Source organism: Pezoporus wallicus, unplaced genomic scaffold (genome assembly GCF_028554395.1).
Source record: "Pezoporus wallicus isolate ANWC-B61680 ecotype Strahan unplaced genomic scaffold, APGP_CSIRO_Pwel_v1 contig_8732, whole genome shotgun sequence".
In the NCBI taxonomy this organism is placed as follows: domain Eukaryota; kingdom Metazoa; phylum Chordata; class Aves; order Psittaciformes; family Psittacidae; genus Pezoporus; species Pezoporus wallicus.
The window spans coordinates 7,970-30,210 of record NW_026639809.1 but is presented as its reverse complement, the minus strand read 5'-3'; the positions used below and the strand labels follow the sequence as shown (position 1 = coordinate 30,210).

Sequence of the window (22,241 nt, the reverse complement as noted above, 5' to 3'; positions counted from 1 at the left end):
GCTTGGTGTAACTTTAAAAATAGCTTGCTACAACAGGTGGGCACAATTACAGGGCTGTTTCCCAAAATAGCAAGCAACTGTCAGTGTGCTTGGCAAGCAGGGTAAAACTTTCTTCACTTTTGCAGGATTCAGTTCTAAAATTTTCTACCGTAACTATGGGTGGTGACATGGGAAGCAGGATTTGAAATCAGGAGGCAGAAAGGAGGGAATAGTCTTAACAGCAGGGTTTTCTTGTCTCACCTCACCCCATGTCAGAAAAATGAGCTGCAATAAAGGAATAAAAGTTGTCAAGAAGGATATGTTTGTGTCTTTTTTTTTTTTTCTTTAAAATTAATCAGATTCAGAAGTTTCTTCTGACTAAAAGACCAGACTTCCAAGTTTTAACCTACTTGGTAGGATAGTGGCCATGACTTTCATACAGGTAATTTGAACCCTGATCTGTGTAAATGTCCAAGTTAACATACAGTATCACTGTAACTTCTTCCTGTATCAGGACTGCTTTTCCCCCAGATCTGCTTACAAGAACTCCTTTTGTGCATACAATTAGTACTAAATTCTGAAATTTGCCTTGACAAATGTCAGTTTAATCAAAATATTAGCTTATCAGAGCATCTGCAAATAAAATCTAATGTTAGCTGAATATTGTAATGCAGGAAATGTACTAATATTACTTGCCAAATGCATTTAGAACAGATGTCTGATGTAAAAGTAAAGTCAGTAAAAAGCAACAACTGTTCTGTCTTTTTAAGTGCAGTCTTCAGTGGTAACTATGTAAAATGACAAATCAAGCCATGGGGTCTATTGAAACTGTAAAATAAAAGAGTTGAGAAAACAAGAGAGTTTTCAGCTTTCTCCTGGAAAAGGAAGTCTGGCATGTTTGTTACCCAGAACAGGCTGCTGAATAGCTATTATTGAGCCTTTTCACTGGCAATTATTAGAACATAGGTTTGGAGCAAAAGTCCAAAAGGCTGGCATTTCTGCCTTTTTGAGAGAACAGTAAAGCAAAGTTGTGCTACCACAGTCAGTAGCACAGCCTTGCTTAAGCCAGGTGGTATTGGAACAACCTAAAGTAGTTAGATCCTCAGAGACTGCTTTTGCCAGAACGCTATTAATCTTTTTTTTTAACCAAGAGTAAACTCTATCCTAAGTATAGCCATGTAAATGTCTTTGTATGTGAGAACTTGTCCTCTGGTGAAATAATACTTAATTTTGCCAGGTCTTGTTTTAGGCAGCATGGGAAAATCTAATGACATCAAAACTTTTCTTTCTACTTGGCGCTTTCTTGTTTACAAGCAAGATGTTGAAAGTCCCATTTCAGTCAGCATGCTTTGGTGACTCTCTGCTGCAGGCAGAGAGCCAAACTAAGCGTGCTGAGCTGAGCATATGGTGGTACTTGTTCTGTTCCCACTGTGGGACTGGGCTGCTCACCAGGATGCCACAGCCCACTTCAGCTGTTGTGGCCTCAAAGCCAGGAAAATAAGCTGTCTTTCAGAGGGATGAAATTTATTAGGTTAACTGCTGCTGTGTTTTGTTTCCCTTTCTCCTACTAACACGTCATTTTTTCTTACTGCTTCATTTTTGCAGTATTTTGTATCTAGTGTGGAGTGCAATCCTCAAGCTTCTCCCCCGTCCATGTTTTTGTACCCATTTCAAGGTAGCACAGACTGGTGTGTGAGGATTTTCCTCCTTCCCAACAGACAGTTCTATTTTCCTACTAAAACAGAAGTGGCTTTGCATAGATTCATATGAAAACACAGCTATATGGTGCTTGGAAATTAAAGCATGCTGTCTAACAGTAGTGACCTCAGGTCTTCACTAGGGCTGAGGGCCCTGTTGTGATAAGAAGCTTGTATAAACACTTCTACAAACATACTTCGACCAAGTTGTCATGATTTTTAAGAGCAGAAAGTGCAGCAGCAATTGCTTATCTTTTTCTTTCTTTTATTTTGTAAAGCTCACAGAAGAAATGGAATCTACTTCAGCAATGAAAGGTGATCAAAGTCTGCTTTCTTATATATGTGGCCCCTTGGTGTATTTCATTACTTGGTCTTTCAATTGCCAGATGTGCAGACAGATGTACCTTTGCAAATCTTCATGTAACATGCAAAGGGGGAACAAAAATGAGCCCTCAAGGGAAACTAGCTGTCATCTGGGCTTGTGCATCTGTGTAGAAAATATGCTACTTTGAAAGTACAGTAGGTCCTTCAGCTTGGATTAGGTGTGGAGTTCAGGTTTGGTTTTAATAGAAAAACTTAAAAAGTCATAATAATAAATTGCAGACTTTCTAATTTATTTCTAAAATTATCTCTGGAATGTGAAAACAGAACAAAAAAAAATCTTCACTCTAGGACAGCACACCTGTTAGTTTTCTGAAGAACAGCATGATGTGCTAAGAGATTAAAAAGAGCAGAGATCAGTAGCTTTCTTCAAAGGCCACAATTACATTTTCATAAAAGCACTTCTTTCTTGGTGTGGTTAGTTGGAACATTTATCTGAACAGTCAGATTGTCTTAGATCTATCTTCTATATTTTTGGCATTCTTGGCTCTTAGATGGAATAGCCCTGTGGGTGAAGTTGCCCTGTAGCTGTAATTTCTTGAATACAGCTGCACTTGCTTGGTGCTGGCATACTCTGGGTATTATTTGCATGGTAAAAACAAGCTGCCCAGTTCCCAGGCTGTCTTGATAGATGCAGGATTTCTTCTTAGCTAGAGTTCCAAAAACATACCCATCCAGGCAGCTTATGTTCCAGGTGGTTTATCTTCCTCTTCAGTACTAGTAATATTACTGCTAGTAATCACATATTAACTCTCAACTCCAGGTCCACATTGACACAAAATCTTGGAGCAAAATTTAGCCATGGTATAGCCCATAAAACCTTTAAATCTGGTGTTTGAGAAAGTACAGAAATCAAGGTGTCTGATGACTTGTAGTTCTATTCCATTAACTGGTTTTCACAATTCTAATGAGGTTGAATTTGCAAATCTGTTGCAGGAGCTTTTTAAGCAAATGGTGTATTCGATAGTATGTTTCCCTTAAATATATGCATCCCTACTGAATATAGAAACAGTTATCTTTAAGAACAGATCTTACTGTCTTTTTTTTGGTATCCATGTTCTGTTCCGTTGAAGAAGGTAAAGAGGAAGGGAAAATTCTGTCTGCAAACTGTTAGGGCAGCACCCTGCAGAGATCAACACAGCAAAGATGTGTGTGGCTTCATTATTCTATAGCAACAGGTGTGTTGGCTTAGCGCAGTATAACTCTCGCATGCTTTCTCCACTTCAATTATACCTCTTCCTGGAGCTGGCAACTGCAGCAGAGATCAGCCTTCTCCCCTGCTGAACTGAGCCTCAGTAATTTGTTACTCCATATGGTTGAGGTCTACAGCCTGACCAGAAGCTCAGCGCCTTACACAGGGGAGTGGGAAGTAAGAAGGGTATGTATCCCCGGTTAGGTTTTGAACTCCTGGCATCCTTCCATACTTGATAAGGTCCCAGTCCGTGCTCATGTCTTCACTCCTGAGTGAGCAGGATTCACATTAATCCTTCTGTGACTCCAGTAGGAGCACCTAGCCTGCGAAGAAGCCTGAGAGCTGCAGGGAGATCAGGTTACTGCAGCAAGTGACTGTCTTGAACTAGAGTGCTGTAGTCTCTGTCTTACCTGACTTGGCCTTTCAGGGCTATTGCTCCTCATTTAAGGTTGTATACAGAGGGAGGATGTGAATTAGGGGCAGCTCTCAAAGTAAATTATGCAATGGTGTTTTTGAGACTGTGGTGTATCAGTAACAGTTGTATTCTTCCCCTCTTCCCTTTCCACCCTTTCCATGTTCATTTTGAAGTTGGCATTTAAACATTTGAGGTAGTTGGAGAAAAAGTGTAGGTATGTGTGAAGGAGAGCTGGGAAGAGACTTGTTCTAATTTTGAGTCCTTCTAAATGTCACCAGTGATTCTGCCCAACAGGAGAAAATATGTGTATATACCATGGGAAAATTTGGCACTGCTTTATTTTAATTGCAGAAAACATACAGAAAATATCCTGTTCTGCTATTTTAAAATGCTATAAATTGTGTGGCTTCCTGTGATGTCATATGTGTCATTGTTTAATGTGAGGTAGGGGGTGGGAAAGGTAGGTGATGTACTTTCTGCACAAATTAACTTCAGCAAAGTAATGGTTTGACCTTCATCCACAGGAAAGGAAGAGATAGGAAAGCTGTGTTTTTAATGCTTGGAAAAGTAAGGAAGAATCATAAAAGCAGGAAAGGGAAAATACTTTTTAACACATGATCTCATTGTTACTTTTTTCACTGGTAATTTATTAGCCCAGCAAATGTTGACTATGACAGTTAAATAGGGCTTAGCCTCACTGCAAAAGGACTGTGAGGTTTAACAGAATGAGCTTATTTCTGAGAGATCCTAATATTCAGAGAGATTGGGTTTGACGTGCCACGTTGTGAATGAGGGGTTTTGCGATCCTCCCTGAATGTTGAGTAACTTTTATTTTAATATTTTTTCTCTGTTTTTTTTCCTAGTGACATATAAAAATGAATGGCTACATTGGAGGCAAGGGACAGTCTGCACAGCCAAGGGAGATGCAGCTTCTCCTTGGGTGTTTTGCAATTGAGAACTTCTGTAGGATGGCAGATGGTTTGGATGTTTTGTTTCAGAAAATGTTGTAATTACAAACTTCATATATTCCTTGTAAAGTGGGGTTAGTTAAAATTTTCACATCTAAATAAATCCACTTAGGCTGACACCTCCCTCAAATACTTGAGATCTGTTGGAATCTCAGTGAAGCCGCTCTAAGAAGTGAGACATGAGACATCAGAATAAATCTTTAAAACCTGCTCCTGACTTTTAACAGGCAGCCTTAATTTCAGTAGTGAGGGATTTGTTTGGTTTTTTTTTCCCTCAGTATATGTTCAATGAAGATTTCTGGGATCAGGTTTTACATGCATTAATGCCACTAGTGGGCAAAAATCAAGTGGCTTAATTTCTCTCTTAGGCATATGCTGGGAAAAAAAAGGGTAAGGCAAACCTGCCTTTTTTGTTGTTAATCTATGACTTCCTTTAGGAATAAAGGGCAGGTTTAATGTGGCAACTTTTTGTATCCATTTTAAACATAGATCTAGACCTCAGGCCTGGTGCACTGAGCAGTGTCCTGGCACTGTCAGACTCCAGGACACTCACATAAATATCTGAATGCTTTTGGACAAGTAAAGATGCCCCATTGTCTTGGAAGAAGCTGTTTTGACAAGATGTAGCAGCAGATGTCTGGGAAACACCTTTCTTAATCTGAGTGATGATTATGTCTGTATAGCATGGTTCTGAATACATGCTCCTCTTCTGTGTGCCCACCATGTGTTGAGGACAGGGCAGGGGCCTGGCTTGCTTCCACAGGTTTTTGTGGATTTTTGGCACCCTGTCTTGAAGGCAGACTATCCCAGGGGGTTTCTTCCGGTTGCCCTTAGCCACAGAGCTGGGAAATGAAGGTGCTGAAAGGAGGCAGGTGTGGAAAGGAGTAACTTCATTATTTCATTTCTGCTACTTTGTGCATGGATCTCCCTCTCCCCAAAATCTCAATCTATAACAAGCCTAGATTTTAGTCCTTTGAGTTGCTTGGACTTTGCTGTGAAACATTCAAGGATAGAAGCTGAGGCACTGGAAAAAGAGCTGATTCTTTTATCTTAGTGTATCTGGTATCATGTTTGTATTCCAAGTTAAAGAGAGAGCTTTGTTTCTCTGCTGGTGAGGAGGCTTTTGGAGTGTGGTGAGACTAGACTAGTAGTTTCTGATGTGTGTTTCTCTGATCCCACAGTAGTATATGGTTGGAGCTCAATTGCTGTTCAGTTGGGTTTTTTGAACTACGTAATTTTGTTTAAATTGTACATTTTGTAAACTGACTTGAAGAATTAATAACTGTTTTAATACTAACTTGTAAGAACATAGTCCATGTTAAAAATAAAATTACAGCTGTTGGGACCAGCCTGAGTTCAAGGCCTATTAGTATTGTCTTCAGGAAAAAATATGTGTCCTTATTAGCAAGGGTTTGGGTTACAGGCCATTACATGATTAGCAGAATCACAACTGCAGCAGAATGAACTGCATGTCAGCATCGTAGTGTGCTTACTTCCCAGCATTTCTGTGTGCAAATAAAACTAGACTGCAGAACTATGGTTTGTTCTTGGCTCTTCTTCCCTGGCCTTCTGTGAAAACAAGCTCCCATCTGGCAAACCAGGTAGCTAGCACAATTGCTATGAATTCAGGCTATGCAGTAACTGGATATAAGGAAAAGAATTCTTGCTTAGACAAACACTCCTAGATTTGATTACCTTGTTTTTAAGGCAGATGTGAATATGCCCTAGAGGAGGAAGAATGTGTTTTTTTTTCCCCTGTATAACCTAGTCCTTCAGAACTGAGTGTCTAATGCTGTGCCTTTTCTCTTTTTCCCTTTCCAGTCCTTCCTCCAGTGCTGGTTCCAAGGCACAGTGAGTACAACCCTCAGCACAGCCTCTTGGCCCAGTTCCGCAACCTGGGACAAAACGAGCCCCACATGCCGCACAACGCTACTTTCCCGGACTCTTTTCAGCAACCCAGTAATCATCCGTTCCCCCACTCGCCCAATAGCAGCTATCCAAACTCACCTGGAAGCAGCAGCAGCACCTACCCACATTCTCCAGCCAGCTCAGACCCTGGAAGTCCTTTCCAAATGCCAGGTACAGTCAACTTCGGTTCTCCTTCAGAAGGAAGAAGGTGGTTGGCCATCTCTGGTATTGTGATTTTTTTTGTTTAATAATAGCAAATTATCAGCCAACAGTTGTGTTCAATAGTGAGCTGAGAGATGCAAGGTAATAATGACTAAGTAAGTGCTTTCTAAGTATTTTAATATCGTGACACAATTAAAACATTACAGTAAAACTTACGGGACAGGGGAGAGATTCAGAATGTTGGGGACCAGTTGAACAATTTAGCCCACAAAACATAGTGTTTAATGAACAAGAAGTGTAATGCTAGAGAGAATCGTTGCTTAGGAAAGAGATCATCATAAATTTGGCACAAGGCTTTATTTCTGCTGAAGAAGGATGTTTCTCAAGGGCATCATGCTGTTGCTACTTGAGAAAAGTTCTTCACATAAATGTAATTTCAAGAAACAAATACACTTCAACTGAAAACCAGGTCTTTAAGGCCCTGGGAAGAAATCTTCAGGCTGTTTTACTTCCTAAATTCAAAGAAGTAACAATCTTTCTTTGTTGACTGATGTCCATAGAAAATTCTGTGAAGCTGTCTTTTTTTAGTCTTTGTGCGTGGGTGGGTTAAAGTATTACAGAAGCAGTCTGAGAGAGATTTCTTTATCAAAATGCTAGGAGAAGGATGCCATACAAATACTTAACTGATGTTCTGTTTGCATGTTTTATTCGAGGGCTGAGGGAAGGTGTGTGTAATCAAGGCGACAGACCTGTGAAAATCTGTTTCCTATTACATGAAGTTAACATCCTTAGATGTCTGCTGCTGATAGTTGTTTCTCTTTAAAATTTTTCTCTTGTGAGTGGAGACTACTGAATTTGCAGAGGCAGGAGGGAAGGAAAGTTTGTGTTGGCTTTCTAACAAATGTGAAAAGTTGTTGCAAAATCAGCTGCCTTTCCTTCCTTTCTTTCTTAATATGATTGGTGTGGTTGGGGCTCATCCAGCAGAGATAAAGGCTTCTCTAAGAAGGTCTTCCTGAGCACTGGCTTGTAGAAGTTCTCTTGATCTTTTGAGGGTCTGTACTGCCTACATGCCCATAAAGACAAGTCAGCAGCTGCAGTGAAGAAATTGAATTAGGGGGGAGGTGAAGATACTGATGTCTTTGATGCTTAGCTCTGTACAATTGTTAGTCTTGTATTAGTAGGGAAGGAGGCTGAGTTTTGGCAAATACAAAAAAAAGGAGCAGCGCAGTTACCCAGAGATCTTGAAAACTTTCTAGATAGTGCCTGATTTGTTGCCTGTGGCCTTACAATTTTGTTTCCGTGCCTGTGCATCACTAACAGTATGTTTGAACACACACCAACATTTAAGGCTTAGTGAAGCACAAGACTTAAACTCCAATGCAGGTTGTTAAGCTTTTAATGCAGCCTTGGTATCATCTCCATCTTTCTCTGCTGCTCATCATCCAATTGAGGGTATACACATAAGGGAATTAGCAAGGTACCTGCCAGCATTAGATGTAAAGCTCTCAACAGATTATCTGCTAAACAATAAGTAGTTAATAGATTTAAATGAAAACTAAAAAAATCCCACACAAAACCCCTGCCACCCCACAAAACCCAGTGCTTACATAGCAGTGATTCTCCTGCCTTTTGTTGATTGCTAATTTGATTTTCAGGGTTTTGGAGGCCCGTGTGATTATTTGCTGTGGTAGTTTGCCATCAATGTTCTCAGTAATGGAAGTTAATGTGGGGTGAGCAGCAGCCTTGTTTGCCAGAGATAGTACAGTGGTAATCTAATCTCCCTTTGCATGAACCTCTCTGCAGTTGATTTGGAGGAGAGTGTCCTCTGGTCTATTGGAAAATGGTGACATTGGCAACTTCCTGCAACTTCTAAGAAGCCATTTGGGAAGCTTTCCCAGAAGTGAATAGGCCACTGAAGAGCAACTTGAGTACCTGTCTGGGAAGCTTCAAATAGGGCAGTGTGTTAGTGAGTATAGTCATTGTGCATGGGCTGGTTTTATGCTAGTGATTCAATCCTGAACAGGTCAGTAAAACCAGTAAGAGACACTAAGATAAATTCCAGACCAGGGTGGCTACTTCTGTAGAATTTGGGTTCCTGAACACTACTGTTGCCAATGTAGGGAAATAGAGCTAACACTTTGCAATGACAATAATAAGGTCCTTGGATATATCTGGGATGTTTGCACACTTTTCTAATGAAAACATCTTGGCAACAGGAAAGTTCAAACTGGAAGTTTTCTGCTCTGACTTCTGTTCACATTTACCATATCTACTTCTGTCCTGGTGCTGAGACCTTTGCGCCTTAATGTCTATATGTCACTTTCAACCAAAAACTGTGGGTTGGAAACACAGCTGAGCTTTCTTTTGTGTCTTGGCAGGGGTGAAGTGACTTGTTTTTATTTCAGTTGTGCTTAATATGCACAGTAATTCTTTGCTTTCCTGATTCAAGGTCTGTGATTGCTTTCTCAGATTTCTGGTGGGTGGAAGTTTATAGCTGAGTCAGGCTGGAAGCATTTCCAGGCTTAAACTGTTTATGTAGGTATGTAACTATACTTTAAAGAGAGGAAGGACTCGTGTATCTCTGTCTTTTCTACATTTAGCTGATACACCACCTCCTGCTTACCTGCCTCCGGAAGATCAGATGACACACGATACTTCCCAGCCAATGGATACCAACATGATGGCACCTGCAATTCCCCCTGACATACACAGAGGAGGTAAAAAAGACTTCCTTCTTGTCTTTTGCTTTACTTCTTAAAAGTAAAGAATTTTCAGAGCTTACTTTTAATAACTGAGTTTCAGTTTTGGATGTGTGTTATGAAAATTTTTATCTTTATTAAAAAACAGTCGTAATTATTTCTGTTGCTGTAAGGGATGAAACAGTGAATCTGGAGATAAAAAATTGTAAATATTAATTTAGGACAAGTCGCTATCACATGACTCTTTGAAAATGTAAACTGTATGGGGCTTATTACTTCCTTACTCCCAACCAATTCAATGACCAAGGTCATTTTATGTTTTGTACCTGGAACTTCCACTAATCCCCAAACAGAAGGAATCCTATGATGCTGCACGTTTCTGCATGTGATGCTGAAACTACAGGTGTGCAAGGAAAGGAATCTCTTTCTGTCTTATGATTACATTGATTTATTGGGATAATGCAGTTAATACTCTATAAAGCCTGCTGAATTGTGGATGACAGTTGATATGGTCATGCATAACTCTCCAAGCAAAGATTAGATGGATGCTGATACTGTCAGTTATGTAAACTCTCAGAGATATTTTACATGGGCAGCTGGAGTATCTGTATTTTTATCTGTGAGACAGTAAATCTTATAAAATTGCCTTTTCTTACTAAGTTTTTATCCTGAATTCCAAACTTCAGTATGCTGTGCTTTTAACAATTTACCCTTCTGGTCATAAGGGCATTGGAGGGTTGTGGGTTTGGTTTTGGTTTTTTTTTTTTGTATTTTGTGTTGTTCCATGCTATCTTCCCATTTTTGTTCCATCTTTGCGTCATGCAGTGATGGTACTTGGTTCAGAATTCAGAGCTGTTGGCCTGTGGTGTGGCATTGCCATAGACTTCAAAATTTGTATTAAAACCCTGTTGCTTTATGTGCTATCACACAGATATCGTTTACGCATTGCTTTTTAAAGCCTTTGCAGCCAACCATGACTGCTGACTAAAGGGTTTAGTGCATTTATCACATGATCACAAGTATATGAAAAATTTAATTGTTGTTTGATTTTTTTTTTTTAATTTTTAGTTTTTCTTTTAACTTGCTTTGTTGTGAAGCTTAATGTCCGGTTTCAGGAAGTATATTTGCCCTCTTAGAACAATTTGGATAACTTTTGTATAAGCCTGTTTACTCTTTGCATGGAGTGAGTTTTGCATGTGATAAAACCCATCTCTAGCATTTCCACTTTTCCTTGGCCCCTTACACTCTATGTGTAGTCCTTGCTGGCCTGAAGTACATTTATCACCGTTTATGCCTAACTGCAGTCCTTTGCATGTTTGTCCCTTAAACAAAATATACAAGTACTGTAGAATTCCTCTAATACATGACAGTTGATGAAAAGGGTTTGCATTTTTCTTCTTGCTTTTTAACATTTCACCCTCTAAAAATAAAACCTGTGTCTATTAGCATTTTTCCCTCCTAGTAGTTTAGTAAATGGATTTTCATCTCTGTTCCGTCATTTAAACAAACTGACCAACCCTTACATCTCTGTGCCTTAATGTGTTTATTATTCATGTATTTCTGCTGGAATAGCGCTACTTTAAAAAAATCTGCTGCAGGTTGTACAAGAAGAGCTTTTACTGTGAATTTATTGCAGCATTTTAGTTGCAGACTTTTTAGAAGCATGTTCTTCATGGTGATTTGTTAGTCTTAGGAGATTTGATTTAATAAGCTGCATCCTGTCAATGAAGTTGGGTGATTTCCATTGCTGGCCCATGCTGGGAATAGAGAGACTGAACACACCTGCTCTGCATGACTTAAAGCAAATATAAGGAAGTTAGTATGAAATCTGTGTGAGAGAGATATGATTAATTCTGTAAGAACGGCCAGCTGGCAAGATTTCTTTCTGACTTTGAGAACTGGGACAAAGTTGCAGCTTTGATAATGTGATAATCTTCATGGGAATTAAAAGGGTAGCAACATCTTAGTGATAATTAATTAGTGGTAGGGGTTTTTTCTATTTTTTTTTTTTTTACAGTGACATGAAATTATAGACAATGCAAGGGTATCAGGAAAGATCAGCTCATTTCTACCAGGGTTTTAAGGAAGTTATTGGTCAGCAGTGCACACTATGCTCAGAAGTTTGGCAGTGATAACACAGTGTGTTATCCTGCTCTTGATTGTTTGCCACCTTTGTATCTGCTGGGTTGGGGGGGGTCTTTTTGGTTTTTGTTTTGCATGTGTCAGAAAACTCATAGTGGTGCGATCTGTGAACAGAGGAAAATACGAACTCTAGTCTTAGTTTGCTGATTTCAGTAAAGATTTGGGGCTTGGAGAAGAAAATCTGTGGCCAGAGAAACAAGTTTTCCTATAATACCAATCTGGTTTACATTTTAGCACTTCAGCCTCTAGTTGGAACTTTAATCTCCAAACTATCTTCAGCATCAAGTCCAACTGTGCTAGGCTTAGCAGTGAAATAGTCTCTTTCATTTAAAGAAAACCACATAAAGCAACTGTATCCCTTTACTAGCCTCCTTTTATTTGGATGCAGTTTAGTAATTTGTAGCTGTATTTGTCACTTGAAAGAATGTGCACTGGGTGGAGATGTCCGAAGAAACCTATGCCGTTGTTGGACACCCACAGGGAAAGAAACTCTTTGGTAGACCTTTGGTATCATCTGGAGAAATTGTTCCCTGTCCACAGTCTCAAGTGTTACCTCAAGACTTAATGTGTTTCTAGAGCTTGATGGGTGGAAGTTGTGAACCAGGAATTTCCTGTTGGCATTCTGCGTAATTCCCAGCTTCAGTGAGGAGCTGCTTGGTTTTAGGGTAGAAAACCATGTTCCAGGAAATCCTTGCTATTGCTCAACAAGTAGTTCTTTTGATGATGAACAGTTGCAGATTTTGGGTTTGGTAGCACTTGATGAATAAAAGATTCTAATTAAATAATGTCTTCCTCTATTTCATCAGCTCTTCAGCCCAGCATAATTGTTAGGATCCTGCACATTATACCCTTTTTCATCCTTCAGTCCCAAGCATTATCTATTCGTACTGAAAATGTGCTTCATGCGTGTTCTGCAGACAAATGTCTCTCTCTCTTGGTTTTTGAAGTCTCCTACCCTTCCCTCGAGAAGCTCAGGAGAAAGATTTGTGCACACCCTGAATGCTGAAAGATTGATCTGCCAGCTATATGTATTTAAGTTACCTTGCTATGCTTCTTGGTATCCAATGTTATAAATGGTCTTTTGTGCAATGGTGTGATGTTGTTTCTCTCTGACACTATGCAACTTGCTGAGGAAACTTGGAAGGAAAAAAGGGGCTTATAAAAGGTGGAAACAAGGACAGGCGGCCTGGGAAGAATAGAGGGATGTTGTCTGGGAATCTAGGAACCAGGTTAGGAAAGCTAAGGCCCAGTTAGAATTAAACTTGGTTAAGAATGTGAAAGATAACAGGAAGGGATTCTACAGTTACGTTGCAAATAAAAGACAGACTAGGGACAGCATAGGCCCCCTCCAGAAGCTATCGGGAGAACTGGCTACCCTGGATTTGGAGAAGGCTGAGCTTCTTACTGACTTTGATCTTCACTCTCAAATGCTCTGAGCACGCCACTGAAGTCTTGAAAGGCAAATGCAGAAACTGTGAGAATGAAGACCCTAGGCCCACTGTAGGAGAGGAGCTGGTTCAAGACCATCTTAAGAAGCTGAACATACACAAGTCCATGGGACCTGATGAAATCCATCTGCAGGTCCTGAAGGAGCTGGCAAATGAAATTGCTAAGCCACTGTCCATCATATTTGAAAAATCATGGCAATCAGGTGAAGTTCCCAGTGACTGGAAAAAGGGAAATATAACCCCCATTTTCAAGAAGGGGAAAATGGATGACCCAGGGAATTACAGACCAGTCAGTCTCACCTCTGTGCCTGGCAAAACCTTGGAGCAGATTCTCCTGGAAGGCATGCTAAAGCACATGAAAAACAACAAGGTGCTTGGTGACAGCCAGCATGGCTTCACTAAGGGAAATCCTGTCTGACCAATTTGGTGGCCTTCTATGATGGGGCTACAGAACTGATGGACAGCGGTAGAGCAGTTGATATCACCTACCTGGATTTGTGCAAAGTGTTCGACACTGTCCCACACGACATCCTTGTCTCTAAATTGGAGAGACATCAATTTGATAGGAGGACCACTAGGTGGATAAAGAACTGGCTGGATGGTCACATGCAAAGAGTTGTGGTCAATGGCAAAATGTCCAGCTGGAGACCAGTAACGAGTGGTGTCCCTCAGGGATCGGTGTTGGGACAGGTCTTTGTTGATGAGAAACTTAACATGAGCCGGCTTCAGTGTGGGTTCGCAGCCCAGAAAGCCAACCACATCCTGGCCTGCATCAAAGGAGCGTGACCAGCAGGTCGAAGGAGGTGCCCCTCTCCTGCCCCTCTCCTCTGCTCTTGTGAGACCTCACCTGGAGTATTGTGTGCAGTTCTGGTGTCCTCAACATAAAAAGGACATGGAACTGTTGGAACAAGTGCAGAGGAGGGCCATGAGGATGATCAGGGGACTGGATCAACTCTTGTATGAAGATAGGCTGAGAAAGCTGGGACTGTTCAGCCTGTAGAAGAGAAGGCTGCATGGAGACATCATAGCAGCCTTCCAGGATCTGAAGGGGGGCTATAGGGATGCTGGGGAGGGACTCTAGCAATAGGACAAGGGGTAACGGGTTAAACGGGTTAAAACAGGAGATCTTTAGATTGGAGGTAAGGAAGGAATTCTTTACTGTAAAGGTGGTGAGGCAGTGGAATGGGTTGCCCAGGGAAGTTGTGAATGCTACAGCCCTGACAGTGTTCAAGGCCATGTTGGGCAGAGCCTTGAGTGACATGGTTTAGTGTGAGATGTCCCTGCCCATGGCATGGAGATTGGAACTTGATGATCTTAAGGTCCTTTCCAACCCTAACTATTCTATGATTCTATGAACTTTGCAGTAAGCACTGAGGTGGTAATTTGGTAGCTGTTTAAAATAAAGTAGAAGTTCATTTACTAGATTAGAAAGGAAGCTGAGTTACATAATCACAGCATTTTCTGCTGTTCAGGGCCGCATCATAATGTGGTGTAGAAAACTGAGCAGGGATACTGGGGCCCTGTTTTTTGTGTGCCCATGAGCTTCCTGCACTTTTCTGTTGATACTTCATGCCAACCCTTGTCTTTTGTGAGTATTGTGCAGGTAAAGGTATGGTGAAATATTCTGTTATATGTCTGTGGCTACGAAAAGTTCAAATATAATTGATAATACAAAAGCCTTCATTTAGCTGCAGTTGCTTATCCAGCTCATCTTTCAGTGATCTGCAGCCGAAATCTGAAGCTTTGTTAATCTTTACAACCTGAGCCTGTATTCCAGTGCCATTAGATTGTAACATTTTCTGTCGTTGCTTTACAGATGTTCAGGCAGTTGCTTATGAAGAGCCAAAGCATTGGTGCTCCATTGTCTACTATGAGCTGAATAATCGTGTTGGGGAGGCGTTCCATGCTTCTTCCACCAGTGTCCTGGTGGATGGCTTTACTGATCCTTCCAACAACAAGAACCGATTTTGTCTGGGACTGCTCTCGAATGTTAACCGCAACTCCACCATTGAGAATACAAGGCGGCATATTGGCAAAGGTAAGGTTTGGATCTTTCCATCTGTTTTTGGGTTTGGGAGAGGGTGGGCATTTCCCCTAGACATGTGACAGCCTAGGTCACTTGTCTCAAGATGAAACTGGTCTTCCCAAGTACATGGACTAAGTGCTTTTGTTGGTAAGTATATAATTTTCTGGCCAGTTCTTATGAGCAAAGTATTGTTCTTACCTGGTGTGTAATTACAGGAACCTTTTACACTTAATCAGTTTTTAATTGCCAGAAGGCTTATGGTCTTAATTAGAAGGAGAGCTTAAGGAAGTTTGTCTAATTAAATGTCTTGACTTACCTTGATTATTGGTGTATATTGTAACTTCTAGTTCTTGGCGTGAGATCTTCAGCTAGCCCTAGTTCCAACATAAATTAACTATCCTAACACGCATTTAGAGAAACAAACTGATAAAACAGTTTTTCCAGTGCATTTTTCTCAGGATGGTGATTCTTTCAGTGAGAATTTTGTGCTTCCTTTCTATGGCTGTGACAGTGTTCCATGTATGAGAAAAGTTTCTGGGTTAATACAGTTTTATAAGAACTTGCCATACAAATGACACACAAAGCTTGACATTGCCTTCTGCAATGGAGCATTCCTGTGATACATTTTTTAAGGTGTTTACACTAGTAGTAAACTCTAAATCTCCTGAGACAGTTGAAGGTTCAGCGTGCCCTAGGCAGTGAGGTGTGTTGTTGAGCATGTCCCAGGCAGTGGGATGTATTCTTGTAAGTGCCAATTAATGAAGTATCTTCCTCCTTCTTAGAGGAGGAAAGAATTGAAACTGAAGAGAACTGTTGGGTCTTCCAAGTTTGAGCCCTTGATCTGGAGAGCTTTACTGTACATGAGGACTTGTGCAGCTCTCATGCAGTACACCAGACCTGTGTTATGCCACTCAAGTCCTAATATTTCTTTCTTCTTTTTCTCCCCATCCATCTTAGCAAGTATCAGGATATTTATTTAACACCTCATTCATTTTCCTGTTAAAAATAACCCAGCTGCAAGCAGAGTTCTGCCTATGTACTGAAGCAGAGTGTGGAAGAGACACACTTGAATAAGTAAATGTATGCAGCTAATGATGATGTAGAACTGTTAGTCTTTGAGGAAGGAGGGAGGAGTAAATCCCAAACTTGAAGACATAGGCGTAAATGTTATTGCAGATCAGGTGGAAGTATATATGTACTCACACAAGTACACGCATAGTAAGTGGTAAAATCTTACATGATGGAGCACATCATGTAAGACTGGACCTTGGTTTAGTTTTTAAATTCTGTCTGTTCACTTCTCTGACTTGTGACATTGTGGGAGGTTAAAGATCTAACTAGCAAATAGCCCATTTTTGAATGTGAAAGGCAAATTTTCTTGCTTTCTCAAAGCCTTCGGAACTGAGTCCTATTGACAGCAAATCTCCACAAAGGTTCCATATATGTTGCTCTTCTGGGGCTTGCTGCCATCAGTGGCAGGTGAGGGAGCAGACAGTAGAAGGGGAAGGGCCTATAAGATTTGTGTATATGCCTATTTGGTGGCTAAATCTGAGGAATGTAAAGGCCAGACTTTTTCCCCAGTTTTCTAGAATTAAACCAAGCTGAAAAAACTCATGCTACCCAAAATAGCATTGAGGACATTTCCAGAGAGAATCCAGCTTGGGGCTGGTTTAGTATCTACAGATTATGCAGTAGGTTGCTGCTCTCTCCACCTGCATTCCCAATTATTGTTTTATATAAATATAATGGGAAAAAGTTCAGGTGGTCAAGCCATCCAGTGTACTGCATCAAAACTACTGCTTGTTCATTTCTGTTGAATATACAACATGTTAAAATGCAGGAATTGCCGATTCTCCTTACATATACATGCATACACACCCTCTTTTCAAGTTGTCTGCTGATAAAACAAAAGTAAAGATGAAATTTAAAGACAGATGATGCCCATGGCAGGGGGGCTGGAACTAGATGACCTTTAAAGTCCCTTCCAGCCCAAACCGTTCTATGATTCTGTGGTCTGATATGCAATTGTTTATCTCTAAGCAGAAATATATCTCTGTTGAGGCAGAGCATTAAAAGTAGATACACAGTGTGAATTTGTCTAACCTCTTTATGTCAACCTTCTTCTCTCAGGTGTTCATCTCTATTATGTTGGTGGGGAAGTGTATGCTGAATGTCTTAGCGACAGCAGTATTTTTGTGCAAAGTCGCAACTGCAACTACCATCACGGGTTCCATCCCACAACGGTCTGCAAAATCCCCAGTGGCTGCAGTTTGAAGATTTTCAATAATCAAGAGTTTGCTCAGCTTTTGGCTCAGTCGGTGAACCATGGCTTTGAGACAGTGTATGAGCTTACAAAGATGTGCACGCTCCGTATGAGTTTTGTAAAGGTATGTGAAAATTTGCTTGAGATTATTTTGTAAGCAAAACACATTGTTTTTTCTTAATGACATGATTTTGAATGGACCAGTGTCTCCCTCAATTGACCTGTTAGTAAATTTGGAGTCTTAGGTACAGAATAATTATTGTTAAGTGTAAGACCATACAGATTGTCATGAAACAAAGTTGCCTTTCTGGACAAAAATCTGTCTTGATGCACATACTTTGAAAGCTTGAGGTGACTTGCAGAAGGTGTTCACATAAGTCTGTAGTCACTTGTGAATCATTTCTGTCACGTCTGTTGGCTGTTTTAATTTCCTTGAATTGCCACTTGTAAATTTTTAGTGTTTCAGTTGAATTCTTGCATTTAATACGTGTATAAATTGTATGTATGTAGAATTGTTTGCATAATTACTCTGGAATTATGGGGCTTGTCTTTTTAATTTGTGGGATATGGCAAGATACAGTACAAGTAAGTTTTGAAAAGAATTGAGTCATTATTATGTGACCTGAAAGTGGAAAAAACACCAATTCATTATGTAGCATCATCTTTTGTCCCTTTTTTTGTCCATTGTTACTGTCCACGCCATCTCCTGCTCTTTAAGAGGCCCATTGGAACTTCATGCTCCTGTTCCTGGGGATAGTGTTTTTGGATACTTGAGCTGGGACTGCATTGTATGCCATTACAGTTGTGGAAGTGTAGATAGAATAGCCCTCTAAATCGGTCTTGACCAGCAGCTGCCAAATATATATAACTTTCAACTCCCAAAATATACAGAACTTTCTATTTTAGGGGGGCATGCAAGGTCAAGATTAGTGATGTGGCTGTGTCAGCATAGGCAGTGATATAAAAGGGCTGGTCACATATGTAAAAGTAGTCAAATGAAGATGGTAATACGCTGAAGTGTTCTGCTTGACAGGAGGATAAAAATTTTCAGATCTGTTAGGACAGGGGTTCCTAAAACAGAGTGAATTGTTTAGAGCTCTACATCCTTAAGAGTTGTGTGGCAGTGTTGCCTGAACAGTTGCATAGGACTTTGTGTGTGTTGGATGTTGTGCTGCACAGTTTAGAGCTGCTGACACCTGTGTTGGAGTTGGGGAATTCCTTCATTAGAGGTTAAAGCAGAGCAGAGCAAAGTGTACCTGTGGCTGTTTTAGTCTTGTCTCCAGACCTACCCCCAAAACGTTTCACTTAAAAAAAGATTTTGCATGCTGTTTAAATATCTGCTCATATCTGTGGTAATTACTGCAACTGAATCAGGTATGAGCTGAAACAAGACCTGTTTTCTCTTAATTTGAAGAAATAGCCTACTGGGGAATGATCATGCACTCTATCTCCAAAGAGAAATATTTCTCATTTATCTCTCTGTTTATCATGTCCATTCTGCGAATAATGCTTTGGTTCTTGTCAGACAGATGCCTCACCCCCACTTCCATGGTGTCAGTTTATGACCCCTTTTTTTAATTTACTGATCTGTTTGGCAGCATTACCCCCCTAGTTTGTTCTGGTTTTGGTCCTGGCAGAGAAGACTTGATTATCCTCCTCCTCAGAGGCTTTACTGGGACATCATGCAGCTGGCAGTGAGATATGGAGAAATTTTGCACTGCCACAGGTTATGTCTTCAAGAATTCAAGACTTCCATTCTATGAGATGAAAAGATCTCAAAATGACACTTCCTCCAAATTTAATTATTTAAAAAAGAACGAACCCTTCAGATTTGTTTGTTGAAATGTGTTAATAGTTGGTGCCTGAAGGGTATTATGCTACTCTGCTGATAATGACTGTTAAAGCTAGATTATTTTGGTAAGAAGGAGGATGATTGAAGTATGCTTGTAGCATGTTTGATATTATAAAATAAGATGATAATTTTCCTTTCCCTGCTTACTACCATTCTGTTTACAGGGTTGGGGAGCTGAATATCATCGCCAAGATGTGACAAGCACTCCATGCTGGATAGAGATACATCTTCATGGTCCCCTTCAGTGGCTGGATAAAGTACTTACTCAGATGGGCTCTCCTCATAATCCTATTTCTTCAGTGTCTTAAAAGGTCCCAAGCTCCTGCCTTTTGGAAACAATTGAGCCTTGCGTATACTTGAAAGATGTATGAGTCAGACACACACATTTTTATTCCCCCTCTCTTCTCACCCCAAACTGGCAACAGCTGAATAAGAGCCATGAAAAGACTTGACTTCTGTGACCAACTGTTGGATTCAGAAAAAAAAAAAAATCCCTTTGACATACTGTTCCTATCAAGAATTTTAGCTTACATTGTAATGTACTCTTGCAAAGTTGATTTGCGGGGCTTAGTGGAACGGGGATGACCGAGCCAAAACCACAATCTGTCAGACCAATCTCCAGAAAGATCTTCCAGTAGCTGGCATTGTGAGATTCTCTTTCAATTTCCTGTTGTTATCCCCTTGTCCTCTGGCGTGATGTTGGTGAAGCCTGCTCTTTGCAGGCTCTCTGCAGTACATTTTAAAACCATTTGTCTCAGCTGATGGTTGCTTTTCTCTCTAAAAGAAAAAAAAAAAAAAAACAACTCATAAGGTTTAATCTCAGTAACTGTGTAATAACCTTTGAAACTGTGTCCTGACCATACTGCTGTAAGAATGTTAGGTATGTTTTTTGCTAAATGTATGTACGGTGTATTTGAAAGTTTAGAAATTAACTAGATTTAGACCATAAAGGAATTAGGAATATTTGAAGGGGGGGGAGGTGGCAGTGGGAAGGCAAAATGACAACTGAAATGTAGGATATATTGTAAACATAGCTTGTTAGTTTAAACTAAGGTCTGAGTTTTGCTGTGCATTTCATTTTTATAATGGCTTCATCTTGTTAATTCTAACTAATTTTGCCTCTTCATTTCCCCCCCCAAAAATCATGCAGCTGGCTAATTCTTTTAACCATGAAGAGGGCAAAATGATTAATTCCTGCAGTTTGTGAGATGCAGCTCTATGTATTTCAAGACAAAATTGTATAGAGTGCTCTTAAACTATTGAGTGGTTTTATACAGTTTATGTAACAGAAGTAGGCTTTTAATTTTGTAAGATAATCTTATTTTGCCAAACCTAGTAACTGTTGATTGTTTGGAGGACTTAAAAATCCCTGTGTGGGTCTATTTCAAACTTTAAAGAAAACATATATTTTTAATTTTTTTTTTTTAATTTTTTTTTACTGCTTGGTTTATTTTCTTCTCATTGATCTTTTATATTCATGTAAGCTGTAGTACTTCAAGTACCTTTATTCCAAAACTGGTGGGTCCTCTTTACTGGAAGTTTTGAATAAAACCTGTTGTTACTGCTTACATTTGATTAAAACCTTGTCTTGTCCACTTCTTAGTAGACTCTTAACAAATAACATAAAGATACGGTCTTGGAGAAGGAACAACTAAAAATGAAGATATGCTGAGCTTAGACACTTACGATCAGTACAGGTTAGTAACCCTGCTAAACTCAGTATATGAGATAAATGGGTACTCTAAAGGGGTACTCTAGAGAAAGATTTGTTAGCCAGGAAAGATTAGAATGGTTGCAGTACCACTAAAGTATTCTGGCCACTTAATTAAATGTCTGTGAGTTTTCAACACACAATATTTGTATGAGAGGAGATTTTGCTGAGGTTGCATGGTCAGTGGGCTCTCACTGCTCCTTGCCATGGTTGTGGTGGAGAGCCTCCATGTTCCTTTTCCCATGCCTCTGCCTTTGCTCAGGGGAGGTGACGGAAGGACTGTCCCTACAGCTGCCAAGTGGCTGTCAAGTGCTGAATGATGGGAGTTTGAGAGAACTGGGGTTTGGTTAGAGATCCAGTGTCTGTGCCTGGCTATAATGGTCCATGCAGTGCTTGAGCATGAGGGAAGGCTGAAGAGCAGAGATGAATGTGTGTCCAGCCACATGTATGTATGTATGTTTATGTCACTGTACTGAGTAATAAATAGCCCTTTTGGGAAAGTCAGTCCCTGTTTTGTTGTTTTGTTTTTTTTTTATAAAGTTAATTCCTTTGCTTGGTTCAGTATACATACATACATTTTTTAAACTAACCCTCTTTTCTCTGCTGAAGGAGAAAAATGTCCATAATGTTCAAGTTCCTTTTTTAGGAGAACATGGTTAGTGACTTTTTTTGTATTTATAAGTTCCATGAACAGATCTATTTGTTTTTTTTTAATTCAGTTTAACACATCTTTTTCATAAAGAAGCATTCATAGCACAAATGTAAGTCTTAAACATAAGTAGAATTTAAAGATGACCAAAAAGAGAAAAAATGCTCTTTGCTGTTCAGTCACTGTCTTTGTTTTTTCCATTTTCAGCCCCTGCTACATTAACTTCCAGTTGTTCCCAGCCACTTTCCTTTCTTTAGCTGGAATGCAGCACTGAGGAAGTTACTTTTTTTTTATATCAATGCTGTAACTATCCATCATGCAAGTTTTAAGAGCATTTCTATTTGGATGGTTTCATATTTGGATGATTCTGTGCAGGTTTGAAATAGCTTTGGAGTAAGAAAAGACAGCTTTACACTGTTGCTGGTTTTGAATGCGAGTGTCTTCTACGTTTTAGGCTGTAATACCTCTCTGGTTTTCCTAAACAGGGATTAAAATTAGAAGATACTAGCTCTGCAGTGTCTCAGAAACCTTCAGTGGTAATATTTCTGATAATACTTTCCAGTCTTTGTAGCTGTTGATACTGTTGAAGTGTACATTCCAATTTCTTTCATTGTTACCCTGCTTTTTGTTTGTGGTGAGGAGGCATTAGATGTAAGGAAAAAGTGTGTCTTCATGTAATGGCACAGCTGCACAGTATTAAACCAGTTGATTGGATTGGAGTAGCACCTGAGACTGTGTGCTGGTTATGG

General features: G+C 40.0%; 1 protein-coding gene across 3 annotated transcripts in view; it reads left to right on the top strand.

Annotated features, from left to right (window-relative positions):
• The window catches only part of SMAD1 (SMAD family member 1), a 48,580-nt gene extending 27,880 nt beyond the window's left edge, over positions 1-20,700 (top strand). For all 3 annotated transcript variants that reach the window (XM_057416278.1, XM_057416277.1, XM_057416276.1), the window contains exons 3-7: positions 6,454-6,711; positions 9,303-9,419; positions 14,808-15,029; positions 17,148-17,404; positions 19,297-20,700. In XM_057416278.1, the coding sequence (XP_057272261.1) occupies positions 6,454-6,711; positions 9,303-9,419; positions 14,808-15,029; positions 17,148-17,404; positions 19,297-19,440 (998 nt within the window). In that variant the 3' untranslated portion in view covers positions 19,441-20,700. The remainder of the gene's footprint in view (positions 1-6,453; positions 6,712-9,302; positions 9,420-14,807; positions 15,030-17,147; positions 17,405-19,296) is intronic.
• The last annotated feature ends 1,541 nt before the right edge of the window (positions 20,701-22,241 follow it).